Source organism: Aythya fuligula, chromosome 8 (assembly GCF_009819795.1).
Source record: "Aythya fuligula isolate bAytFul2 chromosome 8, bAytFul2.pri, whole genome shotgun sequence".
Taxonomy (NCBI): domain Eukaryota; kingdom Metazoa; phylum Chordata; class Aves; order Anseriformes; family Anatidae; genus Aythya; species Aythya fuligula.
Window position 1 is genome coordinate 26,944,120 of NC_045566.1, and position 20,753 is coordinate 26,964,872.

At 39.4% G+C, this 20,753-nt stretch overlaps 1 protein-coding gene across 7 annotated transcripts in view; it reads right to left on the reverse strand.

Moving 5' to 3' along the window:
• The window catches only part of NTNG1 (netrin G1), a 157,470-nt gene that overhangs the window by 87,181 nt on the left and 49,536 nt on the right, over nucleotides 1–20,753 (reverse strand). For all 7 annotated transcript variants that reach the window (XM_032191826.1, XM_032191828.1, XM_032191832.1 and 4 more), the window contains exon 3: nucleotides 1,832–2,472. In XM_032191826.1, the coding sequence (XP_032047717.1) occupies nucleotides 1,832–2,472 (641 nt within the window). The remainder of the gene's footprint in view (nucleotides 1–1,831; nucleotides 2,473–20,753) is intronic.

The following is a 20,753-nucleotide window of genomic DNA, read 5'->3' on the forward strand; positions in this document are numbered from 1 at the left end:
ATAAGTTCTCTGTACAGCTATGTTTCATTTTTATAAGTAATTTGTCATGAGATCGCTGTACGCCAATTATGTTTGAAAGGTTTCTGTTTCTAATTTGCATGGAATGCACCCTTTATGCACCTTAAATGCTTTCTTCACAAGGCACTGATGGTCTAATTGAGGTCAGACCAAGTTCCAGCATTCTGGGGTTTTCAAATGGGGAACAGCATTTTCTTAAAGTGTAAGGAACTTAACATTCTGAGCTCTGATATAATCCTTCTTTACATGTAACCTATTTGGAGCTACATGGAGAAAGGATACACATCAAGTAGAACAGACCTGTTAATCTGGCTATACTGGGCATACTTAGTATTACTAAAGTATACTTAGTATTACTAAACTATTGCAAACACTATCTTGAGCTGCCCATGATCTACTTAGTCCTGTCAAGAGACTTCTAAAAAATAATAAATTTACCGTATAACTAATCAGTACAGTAAGAATTCTTAAAACAGGAAAATTTATCTTGTAATTTTACACCTTGAATTAATGACCCTGTATGTACACATATGTATTTGGTGTGGACACAACATTGTAACTACATGCAAAAGCTATGGTCCTACAAAAATGCTTACATGATCAAGTCTGCATGTGGCAGCAATTCTTCCTTTGTATAAACTTAGAGGAATATTTTTCAATAGATTACCTCAGAGTAATTTGATTCTATTTTGATTTTAGATATCTATTTGTATATCATGGAAATGCTTAGGAACCTGAAAGGCTTGTATAAAAGAGGTAGAAAATGGCAAGCTCACTACAGGAGTAATAGAAATAAAACCACTAGTGTTTTAAATAATCACTGTCTCTATTAATTTTCTATCATTTGTGTGTCTGGAAAAAATACCATGGCCTTTCAGGATACATTAGCTTGTCTGTTTATTTTGATATCTAGATTCTCTTAAAAAAATAAAGCTTTTAAAAAGGAAGATTTGAAATATTCTATAAAAGGTACATAGAAAAGTAAAAAAGTATGTTTGCGAGTTGGGCAAATTACTATAGAGCAGGTCCCATTTGTTTCTTCTGAAAAAATTGTCATCCAAGACATGTTAAGGATATCACCCTTCTGCTTGAGGTCATCGGTCAATTGTTAGTTTGAGTTGGGAAGAAAATTTCCCGATAGGGATGTCATTGCATTGATATTATTTTTGGGTGTATGACACCTGATACCAGCCACTGCTTGCCACAGAGGGATTATCTGTCTTAAACCCAGATGAGTAATAATCTTTGTTATATTCAAATCAGTCTTATGCTCTCCAAAACACTGTCTGTTTTTTCATTCTACTTCAGCTTCACTGTATTTCAGAGCTAATTAAAGTACAAGGAATGGACTCTCATCTCTGCTGCCTTTGTTGTTTGTATACAGTTTGCCCTAGTCCACGCAAGGGCTCTTGTATCAATCATATCTTGCATCAAAGGCCTGAAAAAAAAAGTAGAACGGAATCTCTCTTTTAGTTAACTGCCACTAGATTAGGTGCCAACTGTACAAAAACAGAAAGAGAGGTCCTGAAAAGTGTCCTAATGTCAAGGTGAATTCCTAAGCTGATGTAAGAAACTGTGAATACTGTTCTCTTCCCAACATCTAGGGCTTCCCAGGCTAGTGACATCAAACCCCCATAATTTAGTACCACTGAGTCAGAAGCTTCTAGTACTATCAGAAACACACCAACTGAGCCTGACTGGCAATGAACACGTTATGGTAGATACTGTTGTCACATCTGGGGAAATAAACAGTTTTGCATAAACTCTGAAAACAAACACACGTGCCTGTTCCTAAAGGTTTGTATTCTCTTACCTTCCATATACCCTTATGTCTGAAATTGCATAAAAGTAGCGTGCCAGGTGTTGCTCATCTACGTATATTTCTCCAGTTGCTGGCCTAAGCAATCTTATCCTCAGATCCGTGATGGTAAAGAAATCTCGTAACTTCTTGGTTGTGTCAAGCTGGCCATAAAGAGAAGCCATGTTATGAAGCCGAGGTCCAGCAAAAAAAGCAAATCTATCTTTGATTTCAAAGTGGATTATTTTACTATTTGTCATATACCCAGTAGAGTATTCTTCTGTGCAAATGATTTCTAGGACTGTGTGCTGCGATAAATCCCTCACTGATTTTGGATCCATGTGGAAAGCATCTAAGCAGTCTGTGGCATAATATTGGTAGGGCTGCCATGTTCGTCCATAGTCGAGGGATTTCTCCAGGATCATTTGGTCTGGACGGCCAGATTCGAAAGTGATAACTATGTTATCTGTCAGCTCAATGGTTTTGTTCCAGGAGAGCGTTATATTAACATGAAGAGGCTTTGGATAATCCTTCCAAGTTGTGGACTGCCAAAATGTGGAGGGATGCCTTCCTTCAAGATCAAACATCAGTTCCGGAGGATGAGCCAGTTCTTGGGTACTCGCATCACATTCATTATTGCACATGTAGGGATTCCCCTAGAAAAGAGCAAAACAGCGTTACAAGAGGCACAGTACAGTCACTGTGCCACATGAAGGTGTTTTGTGTGTGGCGCATGAGAACTGCTGCTTTTTCTTCAGGAGTGAAGCCCAGAAAGAAGAAATGAATGTTTGCAAGGATTTATCGTAAATCTTTATCTTAACTAGATTTATTCTGTCTGTTTGACGTGTTAAACTAAACATACATGCAAACATACATATACAGCACCTTTGCTTCTGTAATGTAAACATTTTCCTCAGTATGTTTTAGAGAAAGAAAATAACTTATTTACTCTTGTATCAAGCTTATATGTCAAGGTTTTGGTAGTGTGTGTGGGTGACTTGGACCAGCAATCTAGTCAAAAAGACCAGGAAGAGTAAGAAAGTGTTATTGTTCAGTAACTCTGACTCTTAGAAAGATGAAACAATGAGAAAAAATTTCTTTTTAAATCAAGAAAGTTCCTCAAGAGCTCAGTTAATAAAAGAAGTAATATTAGGTCAAATGTTTTGAAGGCAGCAGTATAGTCCCTATGTACTCCCTAAGAAAAAATACCCAGTACAGCTTCATGTTTCCTTTCACCTGGATGTGAAATTAAGCATGCTTAACTCTGTTCCCAGCCTAGCACTGTGTTCCCTTAAAACACTGACACTCTGCACCAAAAGTCATTAGAAAAAACAGTGCGCCACAAGCTCTGGAGCTTGATTCAGATGTCTGCCATCTTATTAGAGGGTAGCAAACTACTTCAGGAAAGACTTTACATGAGACACAGGCTCCAATTTATCAGGACAAGATAATCCACCACTTGATTAGGTGGGAGATGTCAGCAGCTCCAGCTGGAACGCTGCCGAGGTGGCTGGAGGTCTGAACTGTGGGCAGAGTTAAAAACAGCAACAAAAAGAGCTTGCCAATAATGCACAGCTTTTACTGCTACTTGTCCTCTGTAGCAAGGTGAAAGTGAATTATTCTCTTCCTGGCCTTTTGATACATTAACTTGCACACTACAATCTTCTGCTTCTTCACAAAGGCTATTTTGTCTGCAGATTGGGAATATCTTGCATCAGTTGCCAAGATATCAGACCCTGTAGGCTGCACTGAATCATGTCCATCTAATTTAGGCTTTCAACAGTACATTAATATTTTGCTACTTGTTCATTCTACATTTGTTTCGGAGAACAATTGCTGCGCTGTATGTTTCTCTGTGCCTTCAGTACGGAAGAAGCTATGCCTTTTTTCACTGATGGTCAGAACTGCTGGGGAAAAAGTTGCACACATCTGTATCTAGCAGCACTGACTATGGGCATAACTGTAGCTGTGATTGTCATTAATCAGACTTCTCCTCACCTACCCCGATAATAGAACAAGCCCTGGTATGATAATCAACCTTTTCTTTTCTTATAATTACAGTTATTGCTTCTCTCCATCTCAAGGCCTCAGGGCAACGAGGCTGTTCAGTGCCATTCACTGTGTGAAATGAGCTTCAAACGTGAGTTTCCACCTTGCTCACTGCTCTGCTCCATGGCATACTCCCATGAAACACAAGAAGAAGGACTTAAGTACTTGCTTTGACCTCCCCACAGGCAACTTCCTCTAACCTGCACAGGGAAATACTCTTTTTCCTGTTACTCTCTCTTTCCTATTAATACTGATGAATCCTAACATTTACAGCACAGAATCACAGAATCATCTAGGTTGGAAGAGACCTCCAAGGTCAATTCACTGAGACTTGAAGTTAAGGAAAAAAAAAGCGTTATTTGAAAAGCAGAACAGTGCTCGTTAAACTGAAAGATTCAAAACATGTAGCTGTAACTGAAAATATGCTGTAAAACGTGTCTATAATAAGTTCCTGTTACAGTTTTCCTGATTTCAAGCTCACAGTTACTATTTCTATTCCTTCCTTTTGAATAAAACAGTGAAAATCAAAATCAAAATAAGTTTTAAGCAGAATAGATAAAAGACTTTTTTTTTTATTTTATTTTTTTTTTTTATTACTTAAGCTCGACTTAATATAGCAGACACAAACACAAGGACTTGCCACCTTAGGGATTTTCTTTTCCTTAGGAAAATTCTACGTGCTGTGAGATCGGCAGGGTTCCGTATACTTTGAATAGTGTAAATCTGATTTTTGCAGTAAATGCTCACAATTACATAAGCCATACCTCTCTGAAGTTTCCTGGAAAAATCTGGTCACTTCAGTCACCATGAAACTGTCGCATACCTATGATGTATATGCTTCTGTCATCTTTTTGGTGAAAGCCACTTCATTGGGAGGTCATGGGTATTGAAACATAGCAAATAAATTGGATTGCAGACATGTGTTAAGCATTGCTGAGGGATAGCTTTGGTTTCTTACAGCGCAAGCAGACAGTGAGGCTGTTGTGATTCATGTTAAAAACTAAAAGCTACTCTGAACCACTAGCCCCTGGGTACAGGAGGAAGGATGTTTTATGACTCTGAGCAGGTAACCCAGATTGTATGGATACAGCAAATGCTAAAAATTAGCATTTTCTTGCTACTGAATGATGCTCTACATCTCTGTGGGCACACAGCTTTTTGGGAAAGATGGCACTACTCCAGTTAATGGCAGACTATAATAAGACACAGGTCAGAATGACAGTGCTCTCCTGCACCTAAACAGTTACCAGCAATAACATCAGTGTCACAACTCTGCTGAAATCCTGGTGTAAGAAAAGCACTGCAAATGAGACTCCCAGTAAAAACCTTTTGGCACATCCTCTCCAATAAACCAAATTATTATTTTATTCTTTTAGCACTCAATTGTCTTTTAAGGGATGAATGATTTGATGACACCAAAATAACCAATGTGGAGTTCAGTGTTCTGCAGAGGGAATTAGGAAAAATAATGAGGAAATGCAAGCTCAAAAAATAAATGTCCTGAATTCTAGTACAGGGAGTGGGAGACAAATGGGACTGATAGATAAGTTCCCCTCTGCCTCCTGGCATGTCAATCATTGATGTAATTTTGAAATATTTAACGTGACTATTGATTCAGAGGCTTAGAGTCAGATCCCATTTTCTCTACCAATAACTTGGCTTTAAATTGTTTCTAATTAATCTTAAACATAATTTACACGTTAAGTCATATTTACATTATCAAAACAGCATAAAGATGTCTTACCGTACATAAAAGTCCCTCGGTACATGTTAGTATGAAAACAATTAATTTAACTGGGATTAGTTATGTATTTTAATGTCTTCATCTCTGTGATAATCCTCTTTAAGACCTCTATCTGAGTAAAACGAATACAACAAAGAGAAACTATCCCCCGATTTGTCAAAACTAAGCACATTCTGTGTTGGAGACATCTAAAAGACCGGAGCATTAGCAGCAGTAAGTAATTTTGTGATCAGCAGGCTGCCATAAATAGATCTTAATTTAAATCCTCTGAGCAACAGCTTTTCAGCTGGACAAGGTGGAAAATATTTATAACTTTTAAAAATGATATTTATGCCATTAAGAGATTTCTAAATAATTAAACACTAATAAATACTTCTAAATGCTTTACTGCCAATTAGCATAAAAGGTTGCTGCGGCCTTCCCAACACCACTACCATCTAGAAGAAACCCACTATTCTGCTGTACAGTTATCGGAGATTGGTATTAAATACCTCCTTGCAGGCAGTCAAATTAATTTGCTATTATTTTTTGTCACTCATGGAATTCAAAATATTACCGAAACTGCTGCTGTTGCAGTTCAGAAGTGTGGACTTTGGGAAGTGCCTGTTTGCAGGTGCTACCCTGTGGCCCAGGGGCCTAAAGCTCTACCACACGTTTTGATCCTGTTCAGCCACGACTCAAAAAAGCGGTTATCTGAGAAGCTGCTGACTAGGACCGACTGGTCCCAGGAGGGTTTCCCCTCAAGAAGCTGAGTTTGGTTTGTGTTCACACACAGCATCTGTGTCAGTGAGCTTGAAAGTCTGTCAGAGGCGCTCCGTGTTGTGTAAGGGGCCTGAAGCCCCAGGGCGCTGAGGGCAGGCACCGTCCCGTCTCCCTGCCAGGCCTTAGTGTCTTACCAAGTGTACCCATGGGCACAACTTGGTGACGGTGACCCTTGAGTAAGGATTTAGGATAAAACCAGACGTCTAGCAGTAGTAGTGTGATCTTTGAATGTCACCAGGGCAGCCAGCAGCAGTGCTGCAGCTACTGTTCAAGGGTTAAAATACGATTGCTGCCTCTCAGGCAAAGCCTCCATCACGGACACCCTTCAGTGGCATATACACAGGCTTAGGGCTTGATTGAAGATGTTGCTTCTTTCAATCTGCTTCCTGTCCACACTAACACCTCATGGACCTTTTTACTCGGGAACAAAGACAGGGGGGCTTAACCTTTCTTCAGCGTGAATATTGGAAGCTGTATCACAGATTACATGCTGTAATAGACACCTGGCTAAATCCCTACAGAGGATTATAACTTGCATTTTCAAACTGGTGAAGGCTGCTGAGGTCAAGCAGGCCAAGATTTTAAGAAGGAGCAAAATAAATTTTCAAGAAGCAAGTCACAGCAACCGATTTTTATACTGCTGCCTCAAGGTAGTTAGCTCAGATGCGCTAGACAATAAATAAATATAGTCTGAATCAAATGTGGAGTGAGGCTGTGCGGTAAATTACTGCATTCAAGTCACACTTTCAGAAATAATAGAGTATTTCTGTTTTCCTTTCCAAAAGAGCATTTCAAGTTTTTCATTTGGTACCACGCTATACGTTGCTGATGACTAATTGGACAGTAACAACTGATAGCAAAAATTGCCCTAATGCTTACATTTTCCATGTGATTTCTAGTTATGTGTTTACTATTACACAGCCAGACTATGAAACCATTAACTGGGAGATACTACTCATTAGGAGTCCTCTGTCTAAGGGCACATAGTCAGTGTAGTCGATTGGCAAAACACAGAATACGTCGCATAATAATTCATGTTATCACTACATCCATTAGCCAGTTTGAGAGTATCTTGGTCAATGTCTGTAGAATTATTGTTGTGATGAATACAGGGATGGCTGTAGACTAGAACAATTCACCATCAATAACATTTCATCACTGCAGTGACAGCATTTTAAGTTAAAATGATTTAAGTTAAAAAAGAAAAAGTGCTAAAATCTCAGTGGAAGATTCAATGCTCTCACAGAGCTCCCAAGTGAGAGGCATTTGGATGGTCAGACAAGCACTTTGAACTCTGAGCTGCGGGCTGCACACTGTGAATTCACCAAAAACAGCAAAAAGAAAATAAAAGAATGTTTAAATCAATAACTTCTGGAGAGACTTAAAAAGATTAAACCAGGGAGGATGTGACTGACCAAAAATAAATAATAATACTTAACAACTTTGTGCACTTCTAAGCTTGAAAATACATTGCAGGTTATCGTCCTGATCCTGAAACAAATGCAGTGCAAGCAGGTCCTTAAAAGTCAGATGTTTTAATTAATTTTTTTTTAAAGATATTTACATGTAAGTCTCTAAAGATCTGGCACTTTGTCTTGTGGAACGTAGGCTTAACTAATGAATCTTCGTGACAATAGCTCAATGAGGTAGGGATCCTATCCCAAATTTACATATAGCTCAGAATAGAGAGAAATGCTTTTGCATGACAAACTCTGTAATCCCTGAATATATTGCACTGTTTCTTCTAAAGCCTTATGGCAGATCACCTCAAGGCATTCCTGGTACCTGGAGTAGTTTTCAGATTATTGTTATTAGATCATCCCTCTCTCCAATACTAGTAGCTGAAAATGTATCATATGAAAAACATTTTAAAATTTGCATCACCATTACGGGAAGACTGTATTTCCCTCTTTCCAATGCCCTTTGTCACTGTGTAACAGGAACACGGCATAATTTGCTTGGTGAAGAGGGAATTAAATTATATCATCTAAATCTGTTCGGGCTTCTAGAATTTTCTAGTTCACAGGAGAGTTACCGAGAGATTTAGCAAAACTATTACCATATCACCATTGGTATAATATGATCACATTTGCAAAGGCACTTAATTCCTATCAGAACATTATTTCTTTTTAGTTGCTCAAGATCCTTATTTTTCTAAATGCTTTTCAAACTACTTGACTAGTCTAATGGATTTTTGTTTCCTCTGAATAAACTCTGCCCACTTTTTCTGGGGAAAAGCCTGCTTATTCCCACTTGACAATTTTATGCTTCTGAGGCGATCTTTGACTTGGCAACCTTGCTGATGTTATTTTGACCACTTGGTGATTCTGGCATTAACGATACTTTATGGCAGATCTACTGACACTGACCCAAGTGTATTTTTGTTGTTTGAGAAACTCAATATTGGCGTTTTCCTCTTGTGTCAGCAGGTATCTGGCAATATAATCACTTTCCTATTTATAGCTTTTGTAATATCATGAGGTGCATACCACTGGGACCCCATTGTGCTAAGCTCTGGCTAAACAATATGGCAACAGTTCCAAGCAAATCTAAGTTTCTTCATATGCTGGATGCATATTTGGGTTTGAGGAACTGAAATCACAGGGGACATAACATCCATTGCTGTCAGCATACTGGCACTTGTCCTGCCAAAGCCAGCCCATCTATTAGAGGCCTCCACAGACGCAGCAGCAGAGGAGATAGATCACCACGGTCCTGCTCAGCGGTTTTCTGTGCATTTTTGTTAGATCAGCTCATGCAGCCATGCTGCCACCCTGCAGGGTCCCCAGCGGGAAAGGGTGCCACTCACATTATATTGTGTGGTCTGATACAGAGCTCATCTTCCTCGCTCTTTTTGATTATCTTCAATTATCCATGAATTTAGAATGGGAGCCGCTGAGGGAGGGAGTCAAAAAAGGAGATGTCTAAAATATGACAGTTGAAATGTGCCATCTCTGTGCCAGGGAAAGCTGGTGTGGCCTTACTGAGGCCACAGTTACCATGGTGGATCAGAAAGGGAACAGGGGCATTGTGACAACCGAGACATTAAATTGTCTCTGTGATGGCAGAGTGAATTAGGGTGCTGCCAACACGAAGAAAATCTCAGTATTTTATTTTATTTTATTTTATTTTATTTTATTTTATTTTATTTTATTTTATTTTATTTTATTTTATTTTATTTTATTTTATTTTGGCTAGAAATAACTGCATTCAGATTTTTGGTTCACAAGGAACATCTGTGGATGGCAAAAAGACTGAGAAATGTGCTGTGAGGGCAGGGTGTGCCCCATCAGGCCTTAATGACCTTGACCAGTCCCATGTGGACCCCTGGTCAGGCCCTACTTAAACTCAAGCCAGGGCTCTCCTCTGATTTTTTCTCCTGGGTGGGCTTGAGGTCTGTGTTATAGCCACATCTCCTGCTGCTCCTGATGGGGCTCTATGGATGTTCCTACTCCAGCCCTTGCTGTGCCTGGGGCTGTCAGTGGGCCTGCTGGGATTCCTGGCCATGCAGGATGTGTGTCCCCCCCATCAGTAAGGGCACAACTGGTGAAGGTGGTCCTCTGCCCCAGTGCGGGGCCACTCTGCTTCTGGGCAGTTGTGTGGGGATATGCTCTGAGTGAGGAGATAGGAATAACGCAGATCCCCAGCTTGCCCTAGGCAACAGTGGAGCAGGTTTAGACTAGTTGAGTATGAGATTGAAGTAATGAGAGTGCAGAAATATTGTCTTGGGAAAAAAATTCAGGAAATGTTACAGCATGAGCAAACTGGAGCGTTGCATTGTAGTCTGTGTGGGCTGTTGCACCCTGCTGGAGAGGGTGGACTACCAAACCCTCCTGGGCAGGGTGGGTGATTACTGTAAGCTGCGCTCAGCTGGTGCTTCTCTCTGTGCCAGACATTTGTGAGTACCATGTGGTTTTTCTCTGGTAGATGGCATAAATAACTACTCTGTTTTTATTTCCCTCAGACAAATGATGAAATGTGCCTTGCAAGTCATGGAGGCAGGTGGGATGTGATGGCTGTGACTTCTGGGGAAGGTTGCTCTGAGATTTCTCATGGGTTCCTGGGGAAGCTCCATCTTCCGTGGTAGGGCTTCCTCTTTCTCCAGGAGGACAGCTCTCAAGGAACATCTGTGAAGGCTCATTGATGTTATAGGTCCCAGCAATTGAGTACATCCAGATACAGGCCAAGAATTTCAGCTTGACCTCTGTGTAAATCAAATGAAACGAGCAGGAGGGAGAGCTGACGTGGTGTTTATTTGAAGCGCTACTGTGCAATGTTTGGTGCAGCATTCCCCTGAACTGCTTTCAGCAATTGCACCTTGGTCAGCTCTTTTTATAGACCATCCATCACAGCTCCTAAAAACAGTCATGTATATACTAACTACTGTATGAGGCTGAAAATAAGCAGTGCAGAAACACAATTAAAATCTTTAGTTACTGAGAAATAAGCATGATGTTTTGTAATGAGTTAAATGAAAACTACACAGGTCATAAAAGCAGAGAATTATCATGACTTCTGTGTTTGTTTTAAAGGGAGTTACACTGAAAACTGTTTTTCACCAAGGTCTCACTGGTTATCTATATTATGACAAGTTTTTGGTATGTAATAGGATAGGTTTGCATCCAGTTTAAAAATCATCTGTTGATAATACAGCAGGACAAAAACATCGTACTGAAATTGTCACACAAATAGTTTAAACGTTGCATATATTTGATTACTGAGAAAGATGTACAAAACCTGTACTTTTTCTTTGTGGTGTTTTTTAATCCAAAAGGCATCTAAAATACTACGTAACCCATTACTGTAGCTTCAAGAATTAGCTGACAGTCCACCAAAGCTGACTGTTAAAACTATTTAATAGCAAACAGCTGTTCTACAGTATACAACTATTTAGGTGGAACTGAAGGCTACCATATTTGATTAAAACTTCAAAAGTATTTTACATAAGTAGGATGCAATAATGTATAGTGCAAAATAGAAAATAATTCCAAAATTATAAAGGCTTTTTGTTTATTCCTACTATACCTGAATGATGAGTAACAAGAAAAGTACAGGCAGTTGCTATGAAGATGAAGAAAACAAATGTAAAACGACACCCACTCAAGCTGTATACTTCTGACTTCTGTGCAGGTTCTAACTAGGTAATGAAAGTTTGTAATGCTGATGTCCTACTAGGAAGGTGTGAAAATAACTTAAAACTTATACATGTGGGTCATACAATAGCTCAAGTTGCATGTTTGGTTTGATTGGCTGAATAACATGAAAGGTAATAATTTATAATTAATGCTTTATTTGGCAGTTTTCAGATTCAGTGAAGCTCAAATTGCAGTTAGAGCTCTACTGTGTTGTTTAAAATAGGTATTTTGCACATCAGAAGCTTTGAAGGCCGCATTTGTAAGGCTGGGATAGGGCTGTACACATGCAGACATGCACGGGGAGGAATGAACCTGTGTTGCAGGTGCCTGCTTGCAGCCCTACCTTTCCCTTGCTGTAGAACAGACTGAGGGCTTCCAGATGCTACAGCGAATTTCATGCTAAATGAGAACAGGGCTATTCTTTTAAGTAGCACAAGCTTAGCTAGCTATTCTAAATTGCGGGGTTGGGGGCTATGGGAAATCTTGAAGATTTCCTACTGTGCCACTTTTCTGGTGCAGCACCTTGCAGTGGACCCACTGGAAAAATCTTTCAGAGCAGTACCTTTGTGGGCTCACCCCTGCCTCTAGCCAGCATCAGTCTGCAATCTAACGGAGTGCTGCTTGCTCAGTCCCTCTTCCTGCGCTCCTGCTGGTGAGCTGAGGGGCTCCAAGCTGGCAGATCTCAGTTTGCCTCCAGAGACAGGTTTCTTACAAACTTTGAGACTCCCACTTTTTTTTTTTTTTTTTTTTTTTACCACCAATTGTGCCACCTCTATACCTAGCAATTATACTGTTGTGTGGTGAACAAGATGAGAGGGCTGAAGTGTCTGGAAACCAAGGATTTATTTTCTCAGTCTGTTTTCCATTGAATCAAGTCTGATCTGATGTACTGCTTGCCTACTTGAGTGCCAGAAGGGATACAACAGCTGGGGACAAAAATGAAGTGGCGTAGATTGAATGGCTTAAGGGCAATGTGAAAATGCACCCTAAATTGTGAATAAAGAGCTAAATTATGCCTATTCTGTCACATTTGTGCTTATCTGTAAAAAGATCATTTATATATACAAATAGCTACTTGGATGCGTGAGTGTTATTTATGATGTAAAAAACTATTCCTGGGGCATAAATGTGTATTGGACTTGGGCACAACCAGTTCTGTCCCAACAAAATTACTTTCATTATTTGTTGCCTCAAGGCATCATTAGGATTTTATTATTTCAAAGGACAGCAGGATTTAGGACAGCAAATTTGGGTTCTTTCCTGCACATGTAAACAGTAGCAGCAAATGGTACTGAGGCCTGCACTGAGGATGTTTCTTTTGCAAAGTCTTTGATATAAATTCTAGTGTAAAGGATTTTTTTTTCTATATACAGTACTTTTCCCTCTCTGTATGCATGCAGGTGTGTGAACATGGTTCAGATTCTTTGTTTTACCTGAAAATTTTATTCTTTCCTGTAAGTGGAAGAATTCCAGAACTGTGGGATATGCTATGCCTTGAAAGTACAGCTGGTTTTGGTGGAAGGCACATTACATTATCTCATTGTGACTGCAGGTGTTACGTTTTACTCTGAATACTGGCAAACTGTCATGATGAAGAGTGATGTTACAAAATATTTTGTATGAAGCTATACTGATTGACACAGACTTCATACAAAGCCATTTTTATGCACTGAAACACAAGTCCCTGTACTAAAAAAGGGGGGGGGGGGGGGAATGAAATCCAAACATAACTGGCTTTATAAAGACACATTTCTTATTGAAGTATTCACCCTTGGGGAACAGATTTTACTTCCAACTTAAATGTTATCTTCTTGCCTAAATGTACAACTAGAACAAATAGTCATGTGTCTAGTCTTCATAATCTGGGGGATATTGACTATATAATATGGCGAGACAATGAGCAGAGGAGTAGCAAATCCTCCATGGTATTCCTTAATGGTTGCCTGTCACAAACCACTGTTTGCTTTAATAATTTTCATGGGATCATTTTCACCTACTCTGTGGGACACTCGACTGCTGTAGACCATTCCTGAGTAGTAGCAATAGTTAAATAACATGTTTGTCAGATGTGATGCAAAACATAGGTGGGTGGTGGTGGTGTGGGTATGTCATTTGGCTTTCTTTCAAAAAGACAGTTATCCTCTGAGATGGGCTAATCAAACGCCTGCAAAGACTACACTGAATAATATGTGCATTCATGAGAGTGCTACCAAAATAAATTGGTATTTTATTAATCTTCATGATGAGACAAGAGTTGAGTGCAATTCAATAGTAAATTCTCCAAATTATCATAATCTTTTACTTGGCTATCATTGGAAGTAGGTGGCTTTGCTAAGCTGAGGCAAGTTATCTTTCTCCATAAATGATTGCCCCTATTTTACATACTCACAGTGATTTCAGTGGGTTCTTCATGCAACAGTATGTAGTAATGTAGTGTATTTGCTATAAATAAGGATAGCAAAACTGTGTCACCTAAAGTTGCAAGAGTTTTAAAACCCATGTTTAAATAATATGATAATTAGTTTTGCATATTTTTAGCTGTAGATCTCCATGATTTGTAGTTCAGCTGCCTCCAAAGTTACAGCTGGGGAAGATCAGTCACAGAGGTGAGTAATGAGCACTCACCTGAGTGGTGGCTAGGCCAGGAACAAACCATTTTCCTTTGCCCCACGGATCTCTTTTTGCAAAGTTAGTACAAAGACAAAGAGATCTTGTCTTTGTACTAATTTTCTGTCTAATGCCATAGAGAAAAGAAAACGCAGAGCCAGACAGACAACAAATAAAGGGAACTAAAGAGAAGAAATTCTTGTTGGGAATGTCTCAGCTGCACTTCTGGAACTGTCTGCATCTGTAGGCACTGCTTGTTCTGTTCCTGAGTATTATTGATTCTATGCCAGTGGATTTAATGCAAAATTATATTTCTATATTAACTGTAATTTTATTTCTGATTCTTAATGTCAGTATTATTCTTCAGAATTTCTGACCTGCTTCTGTATTACCGCTGTGTCTACTGCCATTTTAATAAGCTTTAGAGCCAGTAGATTAACGCTGAATGTCAACCACCACAATTAGAATTGCTGATGTTATGCAGAAACATTGGTTTTAATATATTAAAAAACCCACCCTCTTTCTATTGCAATAGAATCTGCACTCATTTTTGTTATATTTGATCATTTTTTCACAGAATTCTCAGACTCAGAGGACCCTTGTGTGTATGTGAACCATGAAAGCGATGAAGGAAAAGTAACATAAACAAAAATGACAATTGTAAGTGAAATTCAATTTCATCTCATTTCTCTTAAAAGGTGGGCTACGTTGTTTTGCCTTCCTTTGTTTGTCAAGATGGTAAAATAAATGTTTCTAATGAATCACAGTGTATTCCCACATAATGTGGAATTCTTAGAGAAACAAATTTAGATGTTGAATTTCATTATACAGTGAAAAGATGTTGTATTAGTACACACAATGAATTGTGCATTCGGATTATAGCCTGTAGTACTTTGGAAGAGAATGAAGGCACTCATCAAGTCCACATTAGAATACTGCACTGATATAAGTAATCCAATCAAATGTACAGTATCTTTTGAGGAAAGGTAGCAAACTTTGTGATGAGCTGGTAACTTACTCAGTTATGTGTTGGGGATTTTCGTGTAATTTCCCTTATTACATATATCCATAATAAGAAATAACAGCATATCTCTGAAAAATATACAATTTCCTAAGGTGATGTGTACTCAGACTGTTACCAGAAGTGTAAGTTTGCAGATGTTATGTGGTTGCACTGACTCCTAACAGCCTGCCATTTTTCAAAACATTTCATTATGCAAATTCCAACTGGTTGGGTCTCAGGGTAAGAGAAACAAAAGCAGCTGCTCCTGCCCCATGCAGAGGTAGGGGTGTAGAACCTGCTATCTCTGTTGTTGCCCCTTAGGCTCTGCTGCCTCAAGCAGAAAACTCAGAGCAGTGCAAAGTGGAGATAAAGCCAGGTTGCCAGTAATATTTCATGGCTTCAGTTACTGTCCCAAATGACAGAGATATCCCAAGCCGGAACAAGAATCTTCTACCTGAAATACAAGGGCATCTATCTCTAAGGCATGAAATGCCTAGGAAAATGTATGTAAAACTTTCAGTTGTATGTTTTCATCATTGTATGTGTTGCATACAACTTCCTTGAATTGAGTATCTTGCTTATTGAGCTGGCTCCGACTTTGTATCTGGAAGTGAAGAGCCTTTTTTCTCCCTAGAGCTTTGGTAAGGCTGCTGCAATATGAGGCTGTGTTTTCAACCTCTGCAGCCTCCACTGGAACAAGAAGGAGCCATGTGTGGCACCTGTGTTAATTTGCCAGCTCAGGTATCCCAGCCTGGGCTGAGTACAGCCCGCAGTGCTGCTTGGTACTGCAGTACTCTTGCCCTGAATGGATGTGGTGCTGCCACCTCTATACCTGTGGTGTTGTCCTCTGCCAAGACAAAGCCTGGCTGCACATGGCAGAATGAGTAGTGTGACTCCAGACAAATGTAGTACAAATACACCCTAAAAAAACTGACCTGTGGTAGGTGTGGGAAGTTCTACACGAGAAGAGACTAAATGTGTTTTTTTCTGTAATGGAAAAACAGGCTTTCTACAATTGCCTGCCAGGATGCCTGAAGGTACAGTTTAAGGGCAGGGATTCCTTTTATCTTAATACATTTCAATCCATTACAGAGTAAGTTGATAAAAAGAAGCTCTGAGTGTGCTCCTCTCAGTGAACCACCATGGGAAGTAATAAATTACAGCATATTATGTTCCCTATCAGTTCCACCCATCACAGGCTTGTCTTGCAGAAGACGTGATAAAGAGAACACCTCAGATAAAGTAATGCAATTAACTGCTGCCATTTGAAATCTGAAAAATTATATTTCTTCATTCCCAGCCCATCTGGCTCTTTTACTGTTTTTGAGTAAAAATGCTGCTTAATGACTTGCTGGTTGGCTGTAGCACTGCTTTCCAGCAGGTGAGGTGATTTGCAACCTAGTGTTGTAAAGGAAAGGTCAAAAGCTTGCAGCAGCTGCCAGCACCCCGGCTGTGCAGCCCTAGATCAGGGTTGCCCAGTGTGGGAGTGCCCCAGGGCAGCCCAGCTCCATCTCCTACAGCCCCCTGGTGAGGGCACGGTGCCTGTGTCAGCTCCATGGGGCTCAGATGCCTCTCTGAGGTGAGATGCTCTTGTGGCTGGGTGCCGCAGCACCTGGAGCCAGAAAGGCATGGAGTTGCCTGACCACGATGATGGATATGCCTCTGTGTATTCCTACAGTTACTCTGCAATTTAAGCAATATAGTGCCTTACAGCATTTATCTTTAAAGGGAGCTTTAGCTCCCAGTTTGTACTAGAGGAGTTCTGTGAAGTACACTTATTAGAATGAAAAATAGCTGTCTATAAAATGAATCACTATAAGGGTGCAAAAATAAAAGCCCTCAGAGAAGGGGAGGTATTCCTTCCTCAGACACAGGGCTGTACTATGTCATGAAGAAATCAATACGTCTCTCTAAAGATATGCAGCATTTAAGTCTTGTTGATTATGCTTTATATAAAAACACCTTGTGCAGACCATGCGAGTACATTCAGGCCCACATAAAAGTATGTTAAGGGTAGGCAGTGGCACAGTTCTGCTTGTAATGATGGCCTTTAAGACGGCATATAAGATCACCCTGTTCAGCATGGCCATCTGTGATATGTTAATGCAAAAAAAAAAAAAAGGCAACTTCAAAAGATTTATGCCCTTAGATTTCTTAACTTTCATTTGTCCTAATTTTTGATTGGGTGTCTACTGGAAGTACTGCAGTGAAATCAATGGAAGATCTCTAAATTTTAGCTGATAACTCAAGTCAGCATAGGGCTCTAAATTTTAAATGGATTTGAGATTACTGCTATGAAATTTGTTACACAGCATTTGCATATGTTAGTTCAATAAATGATACTTTACATTGGCACTTGTGAATTCACAAGTTGGCCAACAATTAAAATGTACATAAGAAAACAAGCCTGTTAAATTGCTTGATTTTACTAACTTTAGTATGTCACTATGAGCTATTTTAAATGACTTATTGCTGCAGTTTATTTGATGAGCAAGCTGAGAGTTACTTGTCTTTGTCATAGAAGCTATTTAAAAAATCTGTTTATCTCCTGCCTCCTTGCAAACATTTGTGACTATCACCATCTATATCTCTATACTTATCTGTATGTATTTTGGAACACAGTACTGACTAGCTTTAGATTATAAAATCAATTTCTCCATCTGACTTTATGCCTAGTAAAGCTTTCTACAGTGCCAATATTTCTTAGGCTGCTTTTCTTGACTTAATTTTGTAAACATTATTTTGCAGATTTAGAAGTTGGAAACTTAGAAGAACAATGATAAATATTCAGGTTTGCAAGCAGCTTTAGCTCTGACTTAACATTTTTGTGCGGGGTCCTGTCCTGTGTCTGTCCTCCCTGCTCCCCAGACTGGAGAAACTGCCTCTCTATATATCTGGATGACAGGAAACCTGGCTTAATCCAAAGTTTTAGCTACAATGCTCAAAACCAGAAAAAATCAGAGTGCTTTGGTATATGTGAGCATGTAAGAAGAAAACTATTTCAAACTGAATGTTGAATATATGAAGAGATATTTAAATATTTATTATGTTATAAAATAACCTGATGCTACAGGAAGTTTTTCATTAGAACTTTATGATTTTATTCAAATTCTGAAGTTCCTTTCAATGAGGCAAATCCTATCCAGAGATTAAATTAAATTAATTCCTAGTCAAGAATTCATTGAAATCAACAGATGTTCTCACTGAATAAAACCTGAGTGGCAATTGAATAAAAGCTCCAGGAGGTATCCTAGTATTTATGAGGTCCCAGATCATCCTGTCACTCCCCAGCAGCTTTTAGCTCCACATACATCACGCTTCTCTGAAGCTGGCCTGGTTTGCCACAGCTGATCTCCCCCTGGTGCCAGCGCAGGGGACGCAGTTTGAGTGAGGTGTTCCCACAGCCAGGAGAACAGCACTGGCTGCTCTCAGCTTGGGCTGTCCTAATTGTCCACTCGTTCCCAAACAGAAGAGCTAAACAATCCATATAGCTTTCAAGAAATCTGTTAATGTTAACAGACTAGGCTTTAGTTTATTATGGATATACAGAAAGCCATAGAAAAAGAAACATGGTTTGAATGAGCAGGCCAACTGCATATGCTTTGCCTGCAATGCTTTCAACATGGGCTAGACAGAAAAGCAGATAAAAAGGTGGTAAAACAAATGTGTGACATGAGTAAATGTGAATAACAATTGTTTCTGAATGTAAACCATGTTTCATAGCAGTGCAGCCTTCACAGGTATCACCTTTTGTTAATTAAAAAATGCTTTATAATAGAATAGCTGTCATAAATGATATAATTGCTATCACTTGGATATCTTAATTAAATTACACTGTGGGCCAGAAGTCCTTCAGGGCACCTTTAAGATGTTTGATATTGGTCAGTCACATTGTGAATGGGTTATTATTTTTTCAATGCCACCTGCAAATTCAAGGCTTTGTTAGCAGAGTCTACAGTAGCAGGGTGAAGTCAGGCTTGGGCTGATATGAGATAAACGGACTAAAAGGACAGATGCTGAGGGTCCTACTAGCTTTTTCTACAATAATGGTGCTCATCATTCTGCAGAAGAGTTTAGGATAAAATCTAATAGTGCTGCTCAGGTTCTGATTTTGCACCTGATAGAGCGCATGCATTTGTCGTTAAAAAGTGAATTATGTCAATGCTTCTCAGCTCAGTATTCCCGATCCTGCTGTTCACTTCTTTGTAGTTCAGAAGACTGCCAGGCCAAGTCCAGCCTTCTGATTCCAGAAACACAATTACATTGAATACCGTAAGTATCTGTAAAATGTTTATGGTTCGGTTACAATAACAAAATTAAGATAATGGCCTAAACTAAGCAGGGAGAAAATCTTTCTGCTGGGCTGTTGTACATGTTAACTATTAATGTTTGTTTACACACTGCTACTGCAGTAACAATTAACAGAGCAGTCCTAGACCAGCAGCCTGCTGAGAGGCTCTGCTCAAACACACAAAGATGATCTCTGCCATGAGGCATTGCCAATCTTGATAGCGTTTTGATAGATCTGATTGTCAGTTTTATTATCTTGCTGAGAGACAGTTGCTCTTTTGTCACTGTCATGATGACACGCTGTCATGCACTGGTCTGTGAAGCTCAGGTGCTCGTCTGCTCCTGTGCTGTGGAGAAGATTTCTGCTCAGGCAGCAGAGCAGCCACATCCTGTGCTTGGGAATACCTCGGGTAGGAATGCTCCAGGGAGAAGCCATAAGGTCAGGCCTTAGGTATTTGGTGCTTTTACTCTTCCACGTGGGATGGACGGGTCCTTCATGTGCTTCTCTTAATTTTTAAGTGAAGCAGATTTGCTCCAAGACACTGAGGTATGCAAACAGCAGCAAGAGTCTATGATGTTGAAAATAATAATGAGGGGATACACTGTGTTAAATCAGGACACAGAATAGAATCAATCCCTTGATGAATGATCGTGAAGGTAAAAAGAATGAGATCACAGTGATAAGAGATGTACTCCCCCAGTCATCTCAGATGAAGATTTCTCTCCCACTGTTTTATTGTTTGGAGTTATTGTATTACTGGACTACATGTAGAATTAATTTTTCCCTATTATATCAGCATTTAAAAAACACCAGTTATGAAGTATGACATTTTAGAATAATTCACCAAATGAATCTAATTAAATTAGGAATAGACCAAATGTTCTGCAAGTGGAAGTTGTGCTTTGAGAGCAGGCTGCAGTATGCTGCCTGCATGGTGTTAGCAGAACAGGCAGCAGTGATGCATGCGCGTGTGACACTTCGGGAACAGAACTTTTCTGAACCCGTGAGACACCAAGAATAACAATTAAGTGTACGAGTGATCTTGTAAGAAAATGCATCATTAATCTATAAAAGCAGCACCACAGACTCCAGTCTCTTTGGTGGTTTTGTGCTTTATCTTTATGATATTTTAAAAGGCAATTGTAGTATATGTCAAATTTTGAGAAAGTGCATGAAGGATTTATTTTGGCTTTTGAGATGTTAGACAAATAAGAAGGGCCAGGAAAGGCTTACTTAGTTTTTGCAATGATCCAAGACAAACCAAGTACTCATAAGGACAATGCAACTTCCTTATGTCAGTACTGTTTCTTTATCAAATTTAGAAGAAACCCATGTTTTTCTACTGT